This window comes from Oncorhynchus mykiss, chromosome 4 (assembly GCF_057628025.1).
Source record: "Oncorhynchus mykiss isolate SJ-2025 chromosome 4, ASM5762802v1, whole genome shotgun sequence".
Lineage (NCBI taxonomy): Eukaryota > Metazoa > Chordata > Actinopteri > Salmoniformes > Salmonidae > Oncorhynchus > Oncorhynchus mykiss.
In genome coordinates this window covers 53,030,410-53,055,705 of record NC_143025.1, presented here as the reverse complement: position 1 = coordinate 53,055,705, position 25,296 = coordinate 53,030,410, and the positions used below count along the sequence as shown (strand labels likewise).

Below are 25,296 nucleotides of genomic sequence, written 5' to 3'. Positions count from 1 at the left end.
TGGCTACTACGTAGCATTGGGTATTATATTTAGATTTGGCGATCTAGCTAACGTGTTTTGATACACAGTATTAGCCTATGATAATGGTGCACATAAAGATGCAGGCAAAGTAATCTCTATTGAAAAAAAATACAGAAAATTCTAGAGCCGTATTTTAACACATTAAATATAACAACTATAATTGTCAACCCAAAATGCATGACAATCACTGAATTAGGTTGCACATTCAAATATTTAGAACATGAAAAGATGAACAACTTATTTATTGAATAGCATCTCAGTAGTCTATTACACTTTATAATAAAGCACTTTGAATTACAGTATTCAGGCAACCAAATCATGGGCTGGTGCCACCAACTTAAAAACTTAGTGGGACCAGTGCCACCAGGGGAAAATGTTCAAATTAAATATCTCATTTACATAAGTATTCACATCCTTGAGTCAATACTTTGTAGAAACACTTTTGGCATCGAATACAGTCTTTCTGGGTGAGTCTAAGAGCTTTCCACACCTGGATTGTGCACCATTTGCCCATTATTCTTTTCAGAAGTCTTCAAGCTCTATCAAATTGGTTGTTGATCATTGCTTGACAAACATTTCCAGGTCTTGCCACATATTTTCAAATAGATTTAATTCAAAACTGTAACTTAACTAGATTGAATTCAAAACTGTTATTGTCCTGCTTAAAGGTGAATTAATCTCTCAGTGTCTGGTGGACAGCAGACTGAACCAGGTTTTCTTCTAGGATGTCAACTGTGCTTAGCTCCATTCAGTTACCTTGTAATCCTTTAAAACTCCCCAGTCCTTAACAATTACAAGCATACCCATAACATGATACTGCCATCAAGATGCTTGAGAATATGGAGTAGTGTGTTGTATTGTATTTGCCCCAAACATATCACTTTGTATTCAGGACCATTCAAATCACCATCTCAGTGTACTTTTCTGAATATATTATCATTACAGTAACTTAATCGAAATCTGAGAAATCCTTAATCAACCCGATTAGCATCAAACAAACTAGGCGTCACCATTTTCCTCAAACACTTGTGACTGGTTATAGCAGTGGGATGATTCAGCACAGGGTATCAACAGAGAGGAAGACTTAAAAGCGAGAGAGAAGAGGATGGGAAGAGTAATAATTGTCAAGCACCCTTCCACCTCATACTTAGGAGTGCTGATTTCCATGTGACCATGATGACTAAAGCCAGTATCATTCATTAATGCTCTGGGTCCTCATTACTGTCTCTTCACACATTTTGAAAGACTCATTACCTGCATAATGGAATAGCCCTTAAAAACAGCCAGACCTTTCCTTAACGTGAATTAATCACCTCAGCAACGAGACAAAAAGGGAATTATCTTGTTAAATATTGAGAAACTTCAAACCAAGACTTTCATTCAAACTTCAGCCGATCTGACTAGATGGCTCATAAAGAGATCTGGGTCATTGTCAATGAACAGTACACATTGATATAGATGAGAATCTGCTTTGGCAGCCAAATTGTAGCAAGGACAGAGATGTACTTACATTTGACTATGACTTTCACTGTCTTGGTGTCAGGAGAGGCAATGTCATTCATTGCACTGCATTCATAGTCCCCTGCTTGGTCCCTCGTGATACCGGTGATGTTTAGATATTCTCCACTGTCATACTTCCTGGCTACAAACAAGAGGAAAAAAACATATTCCTATTCAGGAAGATACAGTTTACAAGGTGCTTCAACATCAATTCCCTAAATACAGGAAAATAATTAGTACAATGACATACAGTTCCTTGAGAAAGTATTCACACCCCTTAACTTTTTATACATTTTGTTGTGTTACAGCCTGAATTTAAAATGGACTAAATTGAGATATTGTGTCACTGATCTACACACAATACCCCACAATGTTAAAGTGGAATCATGTTTTTATACATTTTTACAAATCAATAAAACAATAAATAAGCCCTTTGTTATTGAAAGCCTAAATAAGAGTAAAAATGTGCTTAACAAGTCACATATTAAGTTGCATGGACTCACTCGGTGGGCAATGATGATTTTTGAATGACTATCTGTAACCCACACATACAATTATCTATAGGGTCCCTCAGTCAAGCAGTAAATATAAAACGCATATTCAACCACAAAGACCACAAAGGAGGTTTTCCAGTGGCTATCAAAGAAGGGCAGCATTAGTAGTGTAAAAAAAGCAGACATTGACATATCCCTTTGAGCATGGTGAAGTTATTAATTACACTTTGGATGGTGTACTAATAAACCCAGTCACAACAAATATACATGCGTCCTTACTAATTCAGTTGCCGGAGAGGAAGGAAACCACCCAGGGAATGCACCATGAGGCCAAGGTTAAAACAGTTACAGAGTTTAACGGCTGTGAAAGGAGAAAACTGAGGATGGATCAACAACATTGTATTTACTCCACAATACTAACTGAAACGACAGAGTGAATAGAAGGAAGCCTGTACAGAATAAAAATATTCCAAAACATGCATCCTGTTTGCAATAAGGTACAAAAGTAGTACTGCAAAAAAAATTTGTAAATAAATGTACTTTTTGTATGGAATACAAAGTGTTATGTTTGGGGCAAATCCAACACATCACTGACTATCAATTTAGGGGGTAGATGAGCTTTCATATTGCAGATAGATTTCCAATCCAATGGGTGTGTGTGTGTGTGTGTGTATATATATATATATATATATATATATATATATATATATATATATTCACAAAAACAGAATCTTAAAATAAATATATATTTTCCTTTATTATTTTCCAATACCCTACCACCCCTCCCCTAATTGGAGTAAACTAATGGACAACAACACGTAGGCTTCTACTTACAGCTTGTACATACTATATACATTTTACGGACACAGTATATTTTTACAATAGTTATATTTTGTTTGCACTTAGTCCCATCCTTCAGCTACCCTCAACCCCTACCTTCTATCTCTGAAGACATTCCCGTTTTGATTGATATTTGCTATATATTTTTAACTGTGCTGTTTCACAAAAGTTCTGAACCTACAGTATATATATATATATATATATATATATATATATATATATATATATATATATGCCTTGCGAAAGTATTCGGCCCACTTGAACTTTGCGACCTTTTGCCACATTTCAGGCTTCAAACATGAAGATATAAAACTGTATTTTTTTGTGAAGAATCAACAACAAGTGGGACACAATCATGAAGTGGAACGACATTTATTGGATATTTCAAACTTTTTTAACAAATCAAAAACTGAAAAATTGGGCGTGCAAAATTATTCAGCCCCCTTAAGTTAATACTTTGTAGCACCACCTTTTGCTGCGATTACAGCTGTAAGTCGCTTGGGGAATGTCTCTATCAGTTTTGCACATCGAGAGACTGAAATTTTTTCCCATTCCTCCTTGCAAAACAGCTCGAACTCAGTGAGGTTGGATGGGGAGCATTTGTGAACAGCAGTTTTCAGTTCTTTCCACAGATTCTCAATTGGATTCAGGTCTGGACTTTGACTTGGCCATTCTAACACCTGGATATGTTTATTTTTGAACCATTCCATTGTAGATTTTGCTTTATGTTTTGGATCATTGTCTTGTTGGAAGACAAATCTCCGTCCCAGTCTCAGGTCTTTTGCAGACTCCATCAGGTTTTCTTCCAGAATGGTCCTGTATTTGGCTCCATCCATCTTCCCATCAATTTTAACAATCTTCCCTGTCCCTGCTGAAGAAAAGCAGGCCCAAACCATGATGCTGCCACCACCATGTTTGACAGTGGGGATGGTGTGTTCAGTGTGATGAGCTGTGTTGCTTTTACGCCAAACATAACGTTTTGCATTGTTGCCAAAAAGTTCAATTTTGGTTTCATCTGACCAGAGCACCTTCTTCCACATGTTTGGTGTGTCTCCCAGGTGGCTTGTGGCAAACTTTAAACAACACTTTTTTATGGATATCTTTAAGAAATGGCTTTCTTCTTGCCACTCTTCCATAAAGGCCAGATTTGTGCAATATACGACTGATTGTTGTCCTATGGACAGAGTCTCCCACCTCAGCTGTAGATCTCTGCAGTTCATCTAGAGTGATCATGGGCCTCTTGGCTGCATCTCTGATCAGTCTTCTCCTTGTATGAGCTGAAAGTTTAGAGGGACGGCCAGGTCTTGGTAGATTTGCAGTGGTCTGATACTCCTTCCATTTCAATATTATCGCTTGCACAGTGCTCCTTGGGATGTTTACAGCTTGGGAAATCTTTTTGTATCCAAATCCGGCTTTAAACTTCTTCACAACAGTATATCGGACCTGCCTGGTGTGTTCCTTGTTCTTCATGATGCTCTCTGCGCTTTTAACGGACCACTGTCATCAGACCACATGACCTTCTCCCATTCCTCCTCTGGATCATCCAGATGGTCATTGGCAAACTTCAGACGGGCCTAGACATGCACTGGCTTGAGCAGGGGGACCTTGCGTGCGCTGCAGGATTTTAATCCATGACGGCGTAGTGTGTTACTAATGGTTTTCTTTGAGACTGTGGTCCCAGCTCTCTTCAGGTCATTGACCAGGTCCTGCCGTGTAGTTCTGGGCTGATCCCTCACCTTCTTCATGATCATTGATGCCCCACGAGGTGAGATCTTGCATGGAGCCCCAGACCGAGGGGGATTGACCGTCATCTTGAACTTCTTCCATTTTCTAATAATTGCGCCAACAGTTGTTGCCTTCTCACCAAGCTGCTTGCCTATTGTCCTGTAGCCCATCCCAGCCTTGTGCAGGTCTACACATTTTTTCTCTGATGTCCTTACACAGCTCTCTGGTCTTGGCAATTGTTGAGAGGTTGGAGTCTGTTTGATTGAGTGTGTGGACAGGTATATTTTATACAGGTAACGAGTTCAAACAGGTGCAGCTAATGCAGGTTATGAGTGGAGAACAGGAGGGCTTCTTAAATAAAAACTAACAGGTCTGTAAGAGCCGGAATTCTTACTGGTTGGTAGGTGATCAAATACTTACAGTGGGGCAAAAAAGTATTTAGTCAGCCACCAATTGTGGACAGGTGTCTTTTATACTGATAACAAGTTCAACAGGTACCATTAATACAGGTAATGAGTGGAGGACAGAGGAGCCTCTTAAAGAAGAAGTTACAGGTCTGTGAGAGCCAGAAATCTTGCTTGTTTGTAGTTAACCAAATACTTATTTTCCACCATAATTTGCAAATAAATTCATAAAAAATCCTACACTGTGATTTTCTGGATTTTTTTCTTCTCATTTTGTCTGTCATAGGTGAAGTCTACCTATGATGAAAATTACAGGCCTCTCTCATCTTTTAAGTGGGAGAACTTGCACAACTGGTGGCTGACTAAATACTTTTTTGCCCCACTGTATGTCATGCAATAAAATGCTAATTAATTACCTAAAAATCATACAATGTGATTTTCTGGATTTTTGTTTTAGATTCCGTCTCTCATAGTTGAAATGTACCTAAGATAAAAAAAAATACAGACCTCTACATGCTTTGTAAGTAGGGAAAACCTGCAAAACCGGCAGTGTATCAACTACTTGTTCTCCCCACTGTAACTATTCACAAAGTCAGTACCTTGTAGAGCCAACTTTTGTAGCAATACAGCTGCAAATCTCTTGGGATATGGGATAAGCTTGGCACATCAAGCCACTGGGATTTTCGCCAATTCTTCAAGGCAAAACTGCTCCAGCTCCTTCAAGTTGGATGTGTTCCGCTGGTGTACAGCAATGTTTAAGTCATACCACAGATTCTCAATTGGACTGAGGTCTGGGCTTTGACTAGGCCATTCCAATACATTTAAATGTTTCCCCTTAAACCACTCGGGTGTTGCTTTAGCAGTATGCTTAGGGTCATTGTCCTGCTGGAAGGTGAACCTCCCTCCCAGTCTCAAATCTCTAAAAGACTGAAACAGGTTTCCCTCAAGAATTTCCCTGTATTTAGCGCCATCCATCATTCCTTCAATTCTGACCAGTTTCCCAGTCCCTGCCGATGAAAAACATCCCAACAACAACAGGTTATGTCGATATAGGACTCATTTTAATGTGGATATAGATACTTTTGTACCTTTTTCCTCCAGCGTCTTCACAAGATAATTTGCTGTTGTTCTGGGTTTGATTTTCATTTTTCGCAACAAAGTATGTTCATCTCTAGAACACAGAACGCGTCTACTTCCTGAGCGGTATGACGGCTGCACGGTCCCGTGGTGTTTATACTTGCATACTATTGTTTGTACAGATGAACGTGGTACCTTCAGGAGTATGGAAACTGCTCCCAAGGATGAACCAGACTTGTGGGGGTCTACATTTTTCTTCTGAGGTATTGGCTGATTTCTTTAGATTTTCCCATGATATCAAGCAAAGAGGCACTGAGTTTGAAGGTAGGCCTTGAAAAACATCCACAGGTACACTTCCAATTGATTCGTCAAGCTTCTAAAGCCATGACATCATTTTCTGGAATTTTCCAAGCTGTTTAAAGGCACTGTCAACTTAGTGTATGTAAACTTCTGACCCACTGGAATTGTGATACAGTGAATTATAATTGAAATAATCTGTCTGTAAACAATTGTTGGAAAAATGACTTGTGTCATGCACAAAGTAGATGACCTAACCGACTTGACAAAACTATAGTTTGTTTACAAGAAATGTGTAGAGTGGTTGAAAAACGAGTTTTAATGACTCCAACCTAAGTGTATGTAAACTTCCGACTTCAACTGTACATGAAATTAGTTGCAAAATGAATAGGAAACATAGTCAAGAAGTTGACAAGATTTTAAATAATGATTTTTAATTTAAATAATAATTGTGTCCTTTCGTCAAATTTTCCTCTATTTGCATCAATTACAGCCTTGCAGACCTTTGGCATTCTAATTGTCAATTTGTTGAGGTGATCTGAAGAGATTTCACCCCATGCTTCCTGAAGCACCTCTCACAAGTTGGATTGTCTTGATGGGCACTTCTTACGTACCATACGGTCAAGATGCTCCCACAGCAGCTCAATAGGGTTGACATCCAGTGACTGTGCTGGCCACTCCATTATAGACAGAATACCAGCTGACTGCTTCTTCCCTAAATAGTTATTTCATAGTTTGGAGCTGTGTTTGGGTCACTGTCCTGTTGTAGGAAGAAATTTGCTTGAATTAAGCGCCATCCACAGGGCGTTGCAAAATGGAATCATAACCTTCCCTCTTCAAGATCCCTTTAACCCTGTACAAATCTCCCACTTTACCACTAACAAAGCACCCCCGGACCATCACATTACCTCCACCTTGCTTGACAGATGGTGTCAAACACTCCTCCAGCATCTTTTTATTTTTTCTGCATCTCACAAATCTTCCTCTTTGTGTTCCTAATACTTCAAACTTAGATTTGTCTGTCCATAACACTATTTTCCAATCGCCCTCTGTCCAGTGTCTGTGTTCTTTTGCCCATCAGAGATATGGCTTTTTCTTTGCAACTCTGCCTAGAAGGCCAGCATTCCGGAGTCGCCTCTACACTGTTGACGTTGAGACTGGTGTTTTGCGGGTACTATTTAATGAAGCTGCCAGTTGAGGACTTGTGAGGCGTCTGTTTCTCAAACTAGACACTCTAATGTACTTGTCCTCTTGCTCAGTTGTGCACCGGGGACTCACACTCCTCTTTCTATTCTGGTTAGAGCCAGTTTGCTCTGTTCTGTGAAGGGATTAGTAAACAGCGTTGTCCGAGGTCTTCAGTTTCTTGGCAATTTCTCGCATGGCATAGCCTTCATTTCTCCGAACAAGAATAGACTGACGAGTTTCAGAATACATTTCTTTGTTTCTGGCCATTTTGAGCCTGTAATCGAATCCACAAATGCTGACGCTCTAGATACTCAAGGCCAGTTGTATTGCTTCTTTATTCAACACAACAGTTTTCAGCAGTGCTAACATAATTGCAAAAGGGTTTTCTAATGATCAATTAGCCTTTTAAAATGATAAACTTGGATTAGCTAACACAACGTGCCATTGGAACACATCTGTACGCCTATGTAGATATTCCATCAGCCGTTTCCAGCTACAATTGTCATTTCCAACATTAACAATGTCTAGACTGTATTTATAATCAATTTGATATTATTTTAATGGACAAAAAAAGTGATTTTCTTTCAAAAACAAGGAAATTTCTAAGTGACCCCAAACTTTTGAACGGTAATGTATGTACGGTTACTGTGGGGATGATGTCTTCGATGCACTTATTAATGAAGCCTGTGACTGATGTGGGAAAATCCTCAATCCATCGGATGAAACCTGGAACATATTCCAGTCTGTGCTAAACCATCCTGTAGCTTAGCATCCGCTTCATCGGAACACTTCTGTATTGAGGCCATCACTTGTACTTCCTGTTTGAATTTTTGCTTGTAAGCAGGAATCAGGAGGATAGAGTTATGGTTTTGGCCAAATGGTTGGTGAGTGAAAGCTTTGTATGCGCCTCTGTGTGTGGAATAACGGTAATCTAGAGTTTTTCGCCTCTAGTTGCACAGGTGACATACTGGTAGAAATTAGTTAAAATCACTGGCCACTAGGAGCACCACCTCTGGGAGAGTATTTTCTTGTTTGCTAATGGCTCTATTCAGCACGTTGAGTGCAATCTTAGTGCCAGCATCGGTTTGTGGTGGTAAGTAGACAGCTACGAAAATGTTTCTATTTGTATTTATTTTGGATCCCCAAGGCAGCAGCTCCTCTTCCTGGTGACCAGCAACATTTTTAAAACATTACAATACATTAACAACACATTTCACAACACTTTAAGTGTGTGCCCACAGGCCACTACTCTACTAACACATCTCTACAACACAAAATCCACATGTACGTGTGTATGTTATCATGTGTGAGCATGCATGTCTGTGTTTGTGTTACTTTACAGTCTCCGCTGTTCAATAAAGTGTATTTTTATCTGTATTTTTATCTAATTATACTGCTTGCATGAGGTACTTGATGTGGAATATAGTTCCATGTAGTCACTATGGTTACCAAATAGTATGGTCTACAGCTTATCATTAATTATTCTAACTTAGGCGAGCAGGACCTCAAGACTACCTTTGTTAACTTCTTAAGGTATAGGGGGCAGCATTTTCACTTTTGGATAAATAGCGTGCCCAATTTCAACTTCCTGCTACCCGTGCCAAGAATATAAGATATGCATATTATTAGTAGATTTGGATAGACAACACTCTGGAGTTTCTAAAACTGTTTGAATCATGTCTGTGAGTATAACATAACTTATGTAGCAGACAAAACCCCAAAACCCCTGAGGTCTCTGTCTGTTCAGTGTTCTCATTGGGAAACGATATTTCTTAGGCACTTGTTTTCAGTTCCTACCGCTTCCACTGGATGTCACCCGTCTTTGGAATTTGGTTGAGGTTATTCCTTTGTGCAATGAAGAAGTATGGCCATCTATGAACTGCGTAACACTGTTGAGAGTTGCGCAAGACTTGAAAAGTAGCTTGGTTTCTTGTCTTCCTGTATTGAAAACAGATAGACCGTCTTCAATTTGATCGATTATTAACGTTAAAAAATACCTAAAGTTGTATTACAAAAGTAGTTTGAAATGTTTTGGCAAAGTTTATAGGCAACCTTTGAGATATTTTGTAGTGACGTTGCGCAATTTGGAAGCTGTTATTATCTGGATCAAACACGCCAAATAAATGGACATTTTGGATATATATGAACGGAATTAATCAAACAAAAGGACCAATTGTGATGTTTATGGGACATATTGGAGTGCCAACAAAAGAAGCTCATCAAAGGTAAGGCATGTTTTATATTTTATTTCTGCGTTTTGTGTATTCTACTCTCTTTGTTTACTGTTGTGCTGTCATCAGATAATAGCTTATTATGCTTTCGCCGAAAAGCCTTTTTAAAATCTGACATGTTGGCTGGATTCACTACGAGTGTAGCTTTAATTTAGTATCTTACATGCGTGATTTAATGAAAATTTGATTTTTAGATAATATTATTTGAATTTGACACGCTGCATTTTCCCTGGCTTTTGGCCAAGTGGGACGCAAGCGTCCCCTATACCATAAGAAGTGTTAACAACAGCACTAGCTGTTGAGAGAGACACACACTACCCCCCTGAGTTTTACCGACGCTGCTGTTCTGTCCTACCGACGAGTTAGATTTATATTTACCATGTCCTTGTTCAGCCAAGACTCGGAGAAACATAGTATATTAGTTTGTTAACATATTGGCGTCACCTCGTTAGGCAGTATGTTTTACACCTGTGCTGGCTTGTCCATCTCGTAAGTGGGAAGGTGTTTCACCTGTGCTGGCCCAGTAGATATTTACGAGGGTCTGGCCCAGTGCTCCAGTTGTCTTGAAAGATGACAGGGTTAACACCTTTAGTTGTCTCTCCCTATTTGATTTCTAAACAAACAATCCTTTATCTGATCTTCCCTGTAAGTTTTGCTACACTTTTTGGTTTGCTTCCTATATTTACGTTTGGTGTGGGCTTTTCTTTTGTTTGCTTCCTCTTGGGCAAATTTAGTTGGAGCTCATGGTGGGTGTCTTTTAGGTCCCAGTTGTTGTTGCTAGTCAATTTTCAGCGGACACCCTCATGAGTGTCTTTCAAAACCCCTCCTAAACCCCACCTGTTTAATTTAGTTGTTATCAGTGACTCTGTTACTTTCCCTTTCTGTTTGAGTGACAATTTCTTCAGATCACGTTGATAGGAGCACGTCCAGTTTATTCACCAGTGATTGCACATTCTCCAATGAAATTGAGGGCAGTGGTGGTTTATCCACTTGCCAACGTAGTCTCGTCAGCCTCTATAATGGCGCCTCTTCCTCCTTCGAGTGTCGGGGATTTGGGCCTGGTCCGGGATGTGCAGTATGTCATTCGCTCATTGAAGTAGAAAACCTCATCCAAATCGAGGTTAGTGAACTGATGTTCAGAATGTCTTTTCGGTCATAGAAAATGATGGCGGAAACATTATGAACAAAAACACAAAATAACACAATTGGTCAGGAGCCTGTAAAACAGCTGCTATTCCCTCCAGTGCCATTTATCTTATCCTGGTGGTTTTGTTATGTACAACATTCCTCGTGCCACTCGTCACCAAAAACAACTTCAATGATTATTCTCCGACTCTGCATTTACGGCAGTTTTTACTTTCACCATTAAAGGGCCAATTTCTAGTGTTCTGTAATCCCGAAGTTGTTGACTGTTTTTGTGCTTGCCAGTTAGCTAGCAGTTTCTTACTGGCGATAAAAACGGATGATTGTCATCATTTTTCAAGTCATTACTGAATGATTTAAAGTAACAAGTCAAACATCAAACTTTGTAACCTAGTAAACAATTCATTTAGACCCTGTGATTATTTGAAACAGCCGTTTATTTGCTGGAATGTGTGCCGTTGCCTGGCTATTAAAAGGGACAGGCGGCTATTTGAGATTCAGAGTTTAATTGAAGTTTTACGGTGTGTTAATGTCAATATACTTCAATGCGAGTTTGAAAGAAGGGCACTTCTCAACAGTAGATTCACCCATAAAAATTGTCTATGCTTCTGAATTCTGTGTGTCTCCTCTTACCCAGACTGCATAGTGAAACCCTGGTTATCTTATTGATTAGAAAGGGGAAGGGGAAATTACTAAGATCAGCAGGCCTGTAATAAGAAATGTATCCTTGGAGTATCCATTACTGTATTAAGTGTTTCAACCCTGACCACCTCTACTCAACCACCTCAAGCAGTAGCATTGTGACAAATGGTATACAATCTGACGAAGAAGTGAAGGAAAATCTGAGCCACTGGCTTTAAAAAAAAAGATATCACACACAGGTCCATTAGCACTCAACAATTGCCTGGTTGAACAAAACCATGCAAAGGTCCTCCACTGAGAACTTCATTGAGAGAAGACACTGACGGTGTGTGTTGAGAGGTATTCGGAAGCTTCAGAGGAGCCCCTCACACCTGAGGGAGATGTCACTCCAAACAAATTAAAGAAATCATAGAGAGGTTAATTTTTGTATTCAGTGCAGTCACAGTAAGCAATTTCCCACATTGTGTAGGGAGCACGGAGTACATTTCCTCTAGGGCTGCAACACAGAGATAGCACGAGCACCACAGAGAAATCCATTATAGCACAGGCTGCATTTTTACATCCATTTATCCTTTAAACTCTTGAAAATAGAGTACTACCCACGCAGTGGCTTTCTCAGCGGCTCCCCTCTAGGCCTGCTCAAGGTACGGGCCAGAACCCTTTTCCTTTCACACCGTGTCTCTTCAAAAACAGTTTCTCTGCCTTGACACATCAACCTCCAGAGTTTATTGTCAATCTGGAACATTAACATCTAGCCGGGACTCGATTAGTACAGCGGATCTAAAACCCATTGAGTCATACCTGACTGAGGACCCCACCTTTGTCACCTGTAGTATTATTTCAGTAACATTTTGTATTCAAATGTTTAGCCACATGTGGCTAGGAAAAATATGTGTCCATACATACTGTAGATAGGATTAAAAGCATTTCACATAACGGTGTCCATATTAGTACACTCTGTCTCAGTAAGAATTGCATCGTTGTCAGGAGTTAAGTCATTCTCACTAGGAGCTGAGTCACTGTCAGTAGGAGTTGAGTCAGTCTCAGGTGCTGAGTCAGTAGAACTTGAGTCAGTGTCAGTATGAATTAAGTCGATCTCAGTAAGAGTTGAGTCATTGACAGTAGGAGTTGACTCTCTCAGTAAGAATTGAGTCATTAAGTTTCTATTGACCCAAGTTAATTCGAGAAAAGCAATATTCGAGAAAAGCAATGCGATGTGTAATGGAAACAGCAGACAGACATTTTCTAAATATCAACAAAAAATGTATTTGTTCGACGGGTGAATTTTTATCTTGTCTAACTTTCTTTATTGCAACAAATTGTGATGGAAACTGTGTTTTTTTAATACATTATGATTGCCAAATCATTTTAAAGGTTTGAGTTACTCTTGTCCTTTTAGTGTTTTAAGTCTTTGGCTTGTAGTGTGATTTTGCTGTCATCAAGTTGCACTCTACATTTAATTACTGCTTGCAAAATAAAACATTTTCAACTTCACAGGACAAGGATTGTCCTGACTTTCAGGAATGCTTAAATTGCTTTGCTTAGATTTTTTCTGGTTGGCTTGCAAGTTTCATCATTCAATTATATCAGATCTACAGGAGTGTAAGATTCACAATGGCACGGACTAGGGTAGACAGCCGATCCGCGGTGACACGCTGGCACATGATCATTATTAGATTATGGCAAATATTAGTCAATTATTGCATTCTATCCATGCTGGCTTTCACATGCTATCTGAGACATGAAACAGATACAGTGCCTTGCGAAAGTATTCGGCCCCCTTGAACTTTGCGACCTTTTACCAAATTTCAGGCTTCAAACATAAAGATATAAAACTGTATTTTTTTGTGAAGAATCAACAACAAGTGGGACACAATCATGAAGTGGAATGACATTTATTGGATATTTCAAACTTTTTTAACAAATCAAAAACTGAAAAATTGGGCGTGCAAAATTATTCAGCCCCTTTACTTTCAGTGCAGCAAACTCTCTCCAGAAGTTCAGTGAGGATCTCTGAATGATCCAATTTTGACCTAAATGACTAATGATGATAAATACAATCCACCTGTGTGTAATCAAGTCTCCGTATAAATGCACCTGCACTGTGATAGTCTCAGAGGTCCGTTAAAAGCGCAGAGAGCATCATGAAGAACAAGGAACACACCAGGCAGGTCCGAGATACTGTTGTGAAGAAGTTTAAAGCCGGATTTGGATACAAAAAGATTTCCCAAGCTTTAAACATCCCAAGGAGCACTGTGCAAGCGATAATATTGAAATGGAAGGAGTATCAGACCACTGCAAATCTACCAAGACCTGGCTGTCCCTCTAAACTTTCAGCTCATACAAGGAGAAGACTGATCAGAGATGCAGCCAAGAGGCCCATGATCACTCTGGATGAACTGCAGAGATCTACAGCTGAGGTGGGAGACTCTGTCCATAGGACAACAATCAGTCGTATATTGCACAAATCTGGCCTTTATGGAAGAGTGGCAAGAAGAAAGCCATTTCTTAAAGATATCCATAAAAAGTGTTGTTTAAAGTTTGCCACAAGCCACCTGGGAGACACACCAAACATGTGGAAGAAGGTGCTCTGGTCAGATGAAACCAAAATTGAACTTTTTGGCAACAATGCAAAACGTTATTTTTGGCGTAAAAGCAACACAGCTGAACACACCATCCCCACTGTCAAACATGGTGGTCGCAGCATCATGGTTTGGGCCTGCTTTTCTTCAGAAGTGACAGGGAAGATGGTTCAAATTGATGGGAAGATGGATGGAGCCAAATACAGGACCATTCTGGAAGAAAACCTGATGGAGTCTGCAAAAGACCTGAGACTGGGACAGAGATTTGTCTTCCAACAAGACAATGATCCAAAACATAAAGCAAAATCTACAATGGAATGGTTCAAAAACAAACATATCCAGGTGTTAGAATGGCCAAGTCAAAGTCCAGACCTGAATCCAATCGAGAATCTGTGGAAAGAACTGAAAACTGCTGTTCACAAATGCTCTCCATCCAACCTCACTGAGCTCGAGCTGTTTTGCAAGGAGGAATGGGAAAAAATTTCAGTCTCTCGATGTGCAGAACTGATAGAGACATACCCCAAGCGACTTACAGCTGTAATCGCAGCAAAAGGTGGTGCTACAAAGTATTAACTTAAGGGGGCTGCACGCCCAATTTTTCAGTTTTTGATTTGTTAAAAAAGTTTGAAATATCCAATAAATGTCGTTCCACTTCATGATTGTGTCCCTCTTGTTGTTGATTCTTCACAAAAAAAATACAGTTTTATATCTTTGTGTTTGAAGCCTGAAATGTGGCAAAAGGCCGCAAAGTTCAAGGGGGCCGAATACTTTCGCAAGGCACTGTAGGTGGGAGGGGGTATACAGGTTGACACCAATTTATTAATGCACAATTTGCCTTAGTGGGTAATGGAAACACTTCAACCACTAGATTTTTATTCAACGCTGTAGATTTTTGCTAAAAAGTTGTTATTTCAGGTGTGACGTCATTACATCAAGCTATTTTTATTGACGGAAGATGGATAAATGGAAATGCACCCTAGTAGGCAATTGTCACATCTGTTTTCTTTCTAAATGTTGACAACTTTCTAAATGTTGACAAAACAAATCACTGGACACTTTGTGACATCGGCTGATGTAAAAACGGCTTAATAAATACATTTACTTGATTGACATGTCAATGGAAACATAGCTAGTGTCAGTAGGAGTCGGAGTCGGAGTCGATCTCAGTAGGAGTCTGAGTCAATCTCAGTAGGAGTCGGAGTGTTACGGTGAGTGAATGAGGACCCAAAAGCGAACTAACTTAAACAGAGCTTCTTTAATAACCAAACATAGGTAGGCTCAGATAGACCGGCAGATTCCGACAGGACAGGACAAGGTTACAGCAAACATGACGATAGTCTGGCTCAGGCATGAAACACAACAAACAAGAATCCGACAAGGACAGGAACAAAAACAGAGAGAGATATAGGGGACTAATCAGAGGGAAAAGGGGAACAGGTGGGAGAAGGGGTGACGAGGTAGTCAAGAGGAGACAAGGAACAGCTGGGGGAAAGCGGGGGAGAAAAGGTAACCTAACAACGACCAGCAGAGGGAGACAGGGTGAAGGGAAAGGACAGAGACAAGACACAACATGACAGTACATGACAGTACCCCCCCACTCACCGAGCGCCTCCTGGCGCACTCGAGGAGGAAACCTGGCGGCAACGGAGGAAATCCTCGATCAGCGCACGGTCCAGCACGTCCCGAGAGGGAACCCAACTCCTCTCCTCAGGACCGTACCCCTCCCAATCTACGAGGTACTGGTGACCACGGCCCCGAGGGCGCATGTCCAAAATTCTACGGACCCTGTAGATGGGTGCGCCCTCGACAAGGATGGGGGGGGGGGGGGGGAAGACGAGCGGGGGCGCGAAGGACGGGCTTGATGCAGGAGACATGGAAGACCGGGTGGACGCGACGAAGGTATCGCGGAAGAAGAAGTCGAACTGCGACAGGATTAATGACCCGAGAAATACGGAACGGACCAATGAACCGCGGGGTCAACTTGCGAGAAGCCGTCTTAAGGGGAAGGTTCTGAGTGGAGAGCCAAACTCTCTGACCGCGACAATATCTAGGACTCTTAGTTCTACGCTTATTAGCAGCCCTCACAGTCTGCGTCCTATAACGGCAAAGTGCAGACCTGACCCTCTTCCAGGTGCGCTCGCAACGTTGGACAAAAGCCTGAGCGGAGGGGACGCTGGACTCGGCGAACTGAGATGAGAACAGCGGAGGCTGGTACCCGAGGCTACTCTGAAAAGGAGATAGCCCGGTCGCAGACGAAGGAAGCGAGTTGTGGGCGTATTCTGCCCAGGGGAGCTGTTCTGACCAAGACGCAGGGTTGCGAAAAGAAAGACTGCGTAAGATGCGACCAATAGTCTGATTGGCCCGTTCTGCTTGACCGTTAGACTGGGGGTGAAAGCCGGAAGAGAGACTGACGGAAGCCCCAATCAAACGACAAAACTCCCTCCAAAATTGAGACGTGAATTGCGGACCTCTGTCCGAAACGACGTCTGACGGAAGGCCATGAATTCTGAAAACATTCTCGATGATGATTTGTGCCGTCTCTTTAGCAGAAGGAAGCTTAGCAAGGGGAATGAAATGAGCCGCCTTAGAGAACCTATCGACAACCGTAAGAATAACAGTCTTCCCCGCTGACGAAGGCAGTCCGGTGACAAAATCTAAGGCGATGTGAGACCACGGTCGAGAGGGAATAGGAAGCGGCCTGAGACGGCCGGCAGGAGGAGAGTTACCGGACTTAGTCTGCGCGCAGACCGAACAAGCAGCCACGAAACGACGCGTGTCATGCTCCCGGGTGGGCCACCAAAAACGCTGGCGAATGGAAGCAAGCGTACCCCGAACGCCAGGGTGGCCGGCTAACTTGGCAGAGTGAGCCCACTGAAGAACGGCCAGACGAGTAGGAACGGGAACGAAAAGAAGGTTCCTAGGACAAGCGCGCGGCGACGGAGTGTGAGTGAGCGCTTGTTTTACCTGCCTCTCAATTCCCCAGACAGTCAACCCGACAACACGCCCCTCAGGGAGAATCCCCTCGGGGTCAGTGGAGGCTACTGAAGAACTGAAGAGACGAGACAAAGCATCAGGCTTGGTGTTCTTAGAGCCCGGACGATAAGAAATCACGAACTCGAAACGAGCGAAAAACAGCGCCCAACGCGCCTGACGCGCATTAAGTCGTTTGGCAGAACGGATGTACTCAAGGTTCCTATGGTCAGTCCAAACGACAAAAGGAACGGTCGCCCCCTCCAACCACTGTCGCCATTCGCCTAGGGCTAACCGGATGGCGAGCAGTTCGCGGTTACCCACATCATAGTTACGTTCCGACGGCGACAGGCGATGAGAAAAATATGCGCATGGGTGGACCTTGTCGTCAGAGAGGGAGCGCTGAGAAAGAATGGCTCCCACGCCCACCTCTGACGCGTCAACCTCGACAACGAACTGTCTAGAGACGTCAGGTGTAACAAGGATAGGAGCGGATGTAAAACGATTCTTGAGGAGATCAAAAGCTCCCTGGGCGGAAACGGACCACTTAAAGCACGTCTTGACAGAAGTAAGGGCTGTGAGAGGAGCTGCCACCTGACCGAAATTACGGATGAAACGACGATAGAAGTTCGCGAAGCCGAGAAAGCGCTGCAGCTCGACGCGTGACTTAGGGACGGGCCAATCAATGACAGCTTGGACCTTAGCGGGATCCATCTTAATGCCTTCAGCGGAAATAACAGAACCGAGAAATGTGACGGAGGAGGCATGAAAAGTGCACTTCTCAGCCTTCACAAAAAGACAATTCTCTAAAAGGCGCTGGAGGACACGTCGAACGTGCTGAACATGAATCTGGAGTGACGGTGAAAAAATCAGGATATCGTCAAGGTAAACGAAAACAAAGATGTTCAGCATGTCTCTCAGGACATCATTGACTAATGCCTGAAAGACAGCTGGAGCGTTAGCGAGGCCGAAAGGAAGGACCCGGTATTCAAAGTGCCCTAACGGAGTGTTAAACGCCGTCTTCCACTCGTCCCCCTCCCTGATGCGCACGAGATGGTAAGCGTTACGAAGGTCCAACTTAGTGAAAAACCTGGCTCCCTGCAGGATCTCGAAGGCTGAAGACATAAGAGGAAGCGGATAACGATTCTTCACTGTTATGTCATTCAGCCCTCGATAATCTATGCAGGGGCGCAGAGACCCGTCCTTCTTCTTGACAAAAAAAAAACCCCGCTCCGGCGGGAGAGGAGGAGGGGACTATGGTACCGGCGTCAAGAGCTACAGACAAATAATCTTCGAGAGCCTTACGTTCGGGAGCCGACAGAGAGTATAGTCTACCCCGGGGGGGGGGTGGTTCCCGGAAGGAGATCAATACTACAATCATACGACCGGTGTGGAGGAAGAGAGGTGGCCCTGGACCGACTGAACACCGTGCGCAGATCGTGATATTCCTCCGGCACCCCTGTCAAATCACCAGGCTCCTCCTGTGAAGAAGAGACAGAGGAAACAGGAGGGATAGCAGACATTAAACATTTCACATGACAAGAGACGTTCCAGGAGAGGATAGAATTACTAGACCAATTAATGGAAGGATTATGACAAACTAGCCAGGGATGGCCCAAAACAACAGGTGTAAAAGGTGAACGAAAAATTAAAAAAGAAATGGTTTCACTATGATTACCAGAAACAGTGAGGGTTAAAGGTAGCGTCTCACGCTGAATCCTGGGGAGAGGACTACCATCCAGGGCGAACAAGGCCGTGGGCTCCTTTAACTGTCTGAGAGGAATGTCATGTTCCCGAGCCCAGGTCTCGTCCATAAAACAGCCCTCCGCCCCAGAGTCTATTAAGGCACTGCAGGAAGCTGACGAACCGGTCCAGCGTAGATGGACCGACAAGGTAGTGCAGGATCTTGAAGGAGAGACAGGAGTAGTAGCGCTCACCAGTAGCCCTCCGCTTACTGACGAGCTCTGGCCTTTTACTGGACATGAAGTGACAAAATGACCAGCGGAACCGCAATAGAGACAGAGGCGGTTGGTGATTCTCCGTTCCCTCTCCTTAGTCGAGATGCGGATACCTCCCAGCTGCATGGGCTCAGCACCCGAGCCGGCAGAGGAAGATGGTAGTGATGCGGAGAGGGGGGCGACGGAGAGCGCGAGCTCCTTTCCACGAGCTCGGTGACGAAGATCAACCCGTCGCTCAATGCGAATAGCGAGTTCAATCAAGGAATCCACGCTGGAAGGAACCTCCCGGGAGAGAATCTCATCCTTTACCTCTGCGCGGAGACCCTCCAGAAGACGAACGAGCAAGGCCGGCTCGTTCCAGCCACTGGAGACAGCAAGAGTGCGAAACTCAATAGAGTAGTCTGTTATGGATCGATTGCCTTGACATAGGGAAGACAGGGCCCTGGAAGCCTCCTCCCCAAAAACAGATCGATCAAAAACCCGTATCATCTCCTCCTTAAAGTCCTGATACTGGTTAGTACACTCAGCCCTTGCCTCCCAGATTGCCGTGCCCCACTCACGAGCCCGTCCAATAAGGAGAGATATGACGTAGGCGACACGAGCAGTGCTCCTGGAGTAAGTGTTGGGCTGGAGAGAAAACACAATATCACACTGGGTGAGGAACGAGCGGCATTCAGTGGGCTCCCCAGAGTAACACGGCGGGTTATTGATTCTGGGCTCCGGAGATTCAAAAGCCTTGGAAGTGGCCGGTGGATCGAGGCGGAGATGGTGAACCTGTTCTGTGAGGTTGGAGACTTGGGTGGCCAGGGTCTCAACGGCATGTCGAGCAGCAGACACTTCCTGCTCGTGTCTGCCTAGCATCGCTCCCTGGATCCCGACGGCTGAGTGGAGAGGATCCGAAGTCGCTGGGTCCATTCTTGGTCGGATTCTTCTGTTACGGTGAGTGAATGAGGACCCAAAAGCGAACTAACTTAAACAGAGCTTCTTTAATAACCAAACATAGGTAGGCTCAGATAGACCGGCAGATTCCGACAGGACAGGACAAGGTTACAGCAAACATGACGATAGTCTGGCTCAGGCATGAAACACAACAAACAAGAATCCGACAAGGACAGGAACAAAAACAGAGAGAGATATAGGGGACTAATCAGAGGGAAAAGGGGAACAGGTGGGAGAAGGGGTGACGAGGTAGTCAAGAGGAGACAAGGAACAGCTGGGGGAAAGCGGGGGAGAAAAGGTAACCTAACAACGACCAGCAGAGGGAGACAGGGTGAAGGGAAAGGACAGAGACAAGACACAACATGACAGTACATGACACGGAGTCGATCTCAGTAGGAGTCGGAGTCGAGCTCAGTAGGAGTCGGAGTAGGAGTCGATCACAGTAGGAGTTGAGTCAGCAGGTATTGGATCAGCCTCAGTAGGAACTTATTTAGACTCTCCTAGATCCCTTTAATTCTTTCCTCCAATCCTACATCCATTAATTCATAATTGTCTTGCTTCCTTTCCTGCTTTCCTACATCCCTTGACTCCTATCCTAACTCTGTTTCCTTCCCTCCTTCTGTTCCCTTTTTTAAAATAATTTTCCTCATTGTTTCATTTCCTGTCTTTTCCGTTTCTCTTTTCCCTTCCTAGCTCTTTTCCTCTTGTCCCTTCTAAGCTTCCTTCCTTAGTTCCCTTTCCTCCTTTCCTAGAGTTATTTCCTCCTTTCCTAGCTTGTGAACGCTTTGTAATTACCTGGACTTCTCCATAAATTGGCCATAACATTTGATCTGATCTTCATCTAAGTCACAACAATAGACAAATACAGTCTGCTTAAACAAATAACAAACAATTATACAAGTATGTCTTTATTGAACACATTGTGTAAACATTCACCGTGCAGGATGGGAAAAGTATGTGAACCCTTAGATTTAATAACTGGTTAATCCTCCTTTAGCAGCAATAAACTCAACCAAACATTTTATGTCGTTTGCAGATCAGAACTGCAGGGAATTTTGGACAATTCCTCTTTACAAAAATGTTTCAGTTCAGCAATATTCTTGGGATGTTTGGTATGAACCTCTCTCGTGAGGTCATGCCACAGCATCTCAAATCGGGTTGTCAAGAATGGGCCACTCCAGAAGGTGTATTTTCTTCTGTTGAAGCCATTTTTGGAGATGATTTCCTTCTGTGTTTTGGGTCGTTGTCTGTTGCATCACCCAACTTCTGTTGAGCTTCAATTGGCGGACAGATAGCCTTACATTCTCCTGCAAAATGTCTTGATAAACTTGGGAATTCATTTTTCCATCGATAATAGCAAGCTGTCCAGGCCCTGAGGCAGCTCCAATCTATGATGCTCTCTTCACCATACTTTACAGTTGCCAAGAGGTTTTGATGTTGGTGTGTTGTGGCTTTTTTAGTTCACACATAGTGTTGTGTGTTCCTTCCAAACAACTCAACTTTTTTTTGGACAGCAGTGGCTTCTTCCGTGGTGTCCTCCCATGAACACCATTCTTGTTTAGTGTTTTACGTATAGTGGACTCGTCAACAGAGATGTAAGCATGTTCCAGAGATTTCTGTAAGTCTTTAGCTGACACTAGGATTCTTCTTAACCTCATTGGGAATTCTGCTCTGTGCTCTTGCAGTCATCTTTGCAGGAGGGCCACTCCTAGAGAGAGTAGAAACAGTGCTGAACTTTCTACATTTGTAGACAATTTGTCTGACCGCGGACAAGGCTTTTAGAGATACTTGTGTAACCCTTTCCAGCTTTATGCAGGTCAACAATTCTTAATATTAGGTCTTCTGAGATCACTTCTATTCGAGGCATAGTTCACATCAGACAATGCTTCTTGTGAATAGCAAACTAAAATGTTGTGAGTTTTATTTATAGGGCAGGGCAGCTCTAACCCATGATTGTACTCCAGGTTAGTTGACTCCTGACTCCAATTAGCTTTTGGAGAAGTCATTAGCCTAGGGGTTCATATACTTTTTCCAACCTACACTGTGAATGTTTAAATTATGTATTCAATATAGACAAGAAAAATACAATAATTTGTGTGTTATTAGTTTAAGCTGACTGTTTGTCTGTTGTGACTTAGATGAAGATCAGATCAACTTTTCTGACCAATTTATGCAGAAATCCAGATAATTCCAAAGGGTTCACATACTTTTTTTGCCACTGTATGTGGTAGGTATTCACCAGCACCAGTAGATGTTAATAGTAGTGGGCTTTAAAGCTGCAATCAGCAGTTGAAACAATAACCAAGTGTTTCACTGCCTCTGTTTCAATAAAATAACTGAAGTATGGGGCTGGATAAATGTAACCACTTTCAAATTCATAGACAGGGCTATGAATGAAAGGGCTGACCATCCATGATGTCAACATTATAGTTTTAACCATGTTTTGAGGCTATATAGTCTTTATGTTTTCTCTTTTTTTACAAGTATTGGAGTATTACAAGCTTATATTTTGGGTTCTGGTGAAGTATGACAGTTGAACTAAGCTCTGGAGGCATTTATAAGTTATATTCTTCAAGAATCAATGGGTAAGTATTGTAGCGATCCTGTCTGTATGAGCCACTACTCACCACATTTTATACACTGCAGTGCTAGCAAGCTGTAGATTATGCTTTCAGTACTAGATTAATTATCTGATACTTTGAATGGGTGGAGAACATGTCAGTTCATGCTGCAAGAACTCTGATAGGCAGGAGCTCGTCCTCTGGGAGTTGTCATTATTACTGTGTAAATTTATGGAAGGGGGTGAGAACCATACGCCTCCTAAGGTTTTGTATTGAAGTCAATGTACTCTGAGGAGGACGGAAACTAACTGTCCTCCGGCTACACCACGGTGCTACCCTACAGAGAGCTGTTGAGGCTACTGTAGACATTCTTTGCAAAATAGTGTGTTTTAATCAATTATTTGGTGACGTGATTATATTTTGTATAGTTTTATCTAAAATTGATAACTTTTAATGTTCCACAAACATTGTTTTGTTATTCTTGTTACTGTACAGGAAGCAAATGTACTTTACAGGAAGCATATTAAAGCCAAATTATATTTTCAAAATACTATACCATAGCCACACTTCAGTAAATGTAGTTAATGATTAGTCTGCAGTTTTTTGGTGGCAAGAGAAAAGGTGGAAAAAAATAAGCAAACAAGAAAACATTTGGAGAAGGAACAGGAACTTGACAGTCAGTCAGGGCAATTTATCATTCTGTCAAACTCCACTGACTGCTGCAGCACAGCTATCTACAGTACACACAATCTCACCAAAATGGCTGAGTCAAGTGCTGGAGAAAGCAAAGAAAAAGATGCCATGTTTATGATTTCACTTACTTGGTTTCTTGTCAATCATACACTCATACTGCATCTTACCAAACACAAACTACTCTGGGTTTAGAATCCTCTATTTAATGGTTTACCCCTCTCAATTGCTCAGAATAAAAATTTGAATAAATGTATAACGTAAATCCTTTTGCTGTCAGTTTGATACCGGTGTAGTTTAATTCTGTAGGTGGTGGATGTATGACGCTTTGTTGACAAACACTGGACGGAGATCGATTACCCTTTTGCATGAAGAAGAGCCGGATGAGAAGAGAGGAAGAGGGAAAGCAAGAAGATCGACTCCACCCAAAATCTGTCCACATGTAAATACGTGTTAAGCGTATTATGTATGGGGAGCAATGAGAGAGTGTTGAATTTGGTCAAGATAAAAGTGAATTGCTATGTTGATAGGTGAGGCTTATTTGATGTAATATTTGTTTCATAATGTTTAGATTGTTACGAGTGTAATGCACATGAGATTCCGGCAACTTTGTGAAAAACGATTTTATATTGGAGATGTGCCTGGTATTCACACACGTACATGTCCTCCCATTGGCTAGAATGCTCCCACCTGATCTTGCCTACTAAAGGCTATCTATCACCTTTGTGGATATGTATTTCCATTGTTAGTGGTCAGTCGACCATCTTCTCAATATAATAGATCATCTTTGACTGACCACAGTTACAGCCATGCATCAATTCAACTAACTTATTGTTCTCAAGTAATAAACATCTGACCAATCAGAATACAGCACAGTAGTAGCTAGGCACCATTACAATTTCAAACAACTGATTCACCATATTTTAGAACTACACAACAGTGACATAGAAAACAATAATATTATACTGTTCAATGAGTGGGCTAGACTATATCAAATATGGTATACTAAATGTACTTGTTATTTCAAGGTACACTATTTATACAAAAGGAGCAAAGACAATTGAGCCGCAAAATTGTAGGCCATACAAGCTCACAAAACGGGACCGCCGAGTGCTGAAGCGTGTGGTGCGTAAAAATCGTTTGTTCTTGGTTACAACACTCACTCCTGAGTTCTAAACTGCCTCTGGAAGCAACAACAGCACAATAACTGTTCGTCGGGAGCTTCATTAAATGGGTTTCCATGGCTGAGAAGCCGCACAGAGGCCTAAGATCACCATTCGCAATGCCAAGTGTTGGCTGGTGGTGTAAAGCTAGCCACCATTTGACTCTGGAGCAGTGGAAAACCGTTCCCTGGAGTGATGGATCAAATCAAATTGCATTTGTCACATTCGCCAAATACAACAGGTAGACCTTACAGTGAAATGTTTACATGCAAACCCTTAACCAACAATGCAGTTTAAGATAAATAAGAGTTAAGAAACATATTTACTAAATAAACTAAAGTAAAAAATAAAAGAGCAACAATAAAATAATAAAAACAAAACCATCCCATCTGGTTTGCACTTAGTGGGACTATATCCAGGATGTGTAAGGGCTATTTGAAAAATAAGGAGAGTGATGGAGCTCAATCGAACCCAAATCATGTTCTTGTTTAGGTATTACCATTAAATTAAAGGTGAGGCACCACAGGCTAAAATGACAGTTTTGAAATTCAGGAGAATTTTGGTCATTTTAATATTAGTACTTCCAAAGGGTACAATAAAACATGTCAGCTTGATGTATCTAGCACCAGTCAAAAGATTTTTCTTTATTTTTACTATTTTCTAGATTGTAGAATATTAGTGAAGACATCAAAACTATGAAAAAAAAAAATGGAATCATGTCGTAAGCAAAAAAGTGTTAAACAAATCAAAATATATTTTATAATTTGAGATTCTCAAAGTAGCCACCCTTTGCCCTGATGACAGCTTTGCACACTCTTGGTATTCTCTCAACCAGTGTCATGAGGTAGTCAACTGGAATGCATTTCAATTAACA

The 25,296-nt window shown here is 42.1% G+C and overlaps 1 protein-coding gene across 2 annotated transcripts in view; it reads right to left on the bottom strand.

The window, feature by feature from the left end:
- The window catches only part of negr1 (neuronal growth regulator 1), a 404,374-nt gene that overhangs the window by 168,868 nt on the left and 210,210 nt on the right, over nt 1-25,296 (bottom strand). For both annotated transcript variants that reach the window (XM_021599923.3, XM_021599922.3), the window contains exon 4: nt 1,532-1,663. In XM_021599923.3, coding sequence (XP_021455598.3) covers nt 1,532-1,663 — 132 coding nt within the window. The remainder of the gene's footprint in view (nt 1-1,531; nt 1,664-25,296) is intronic.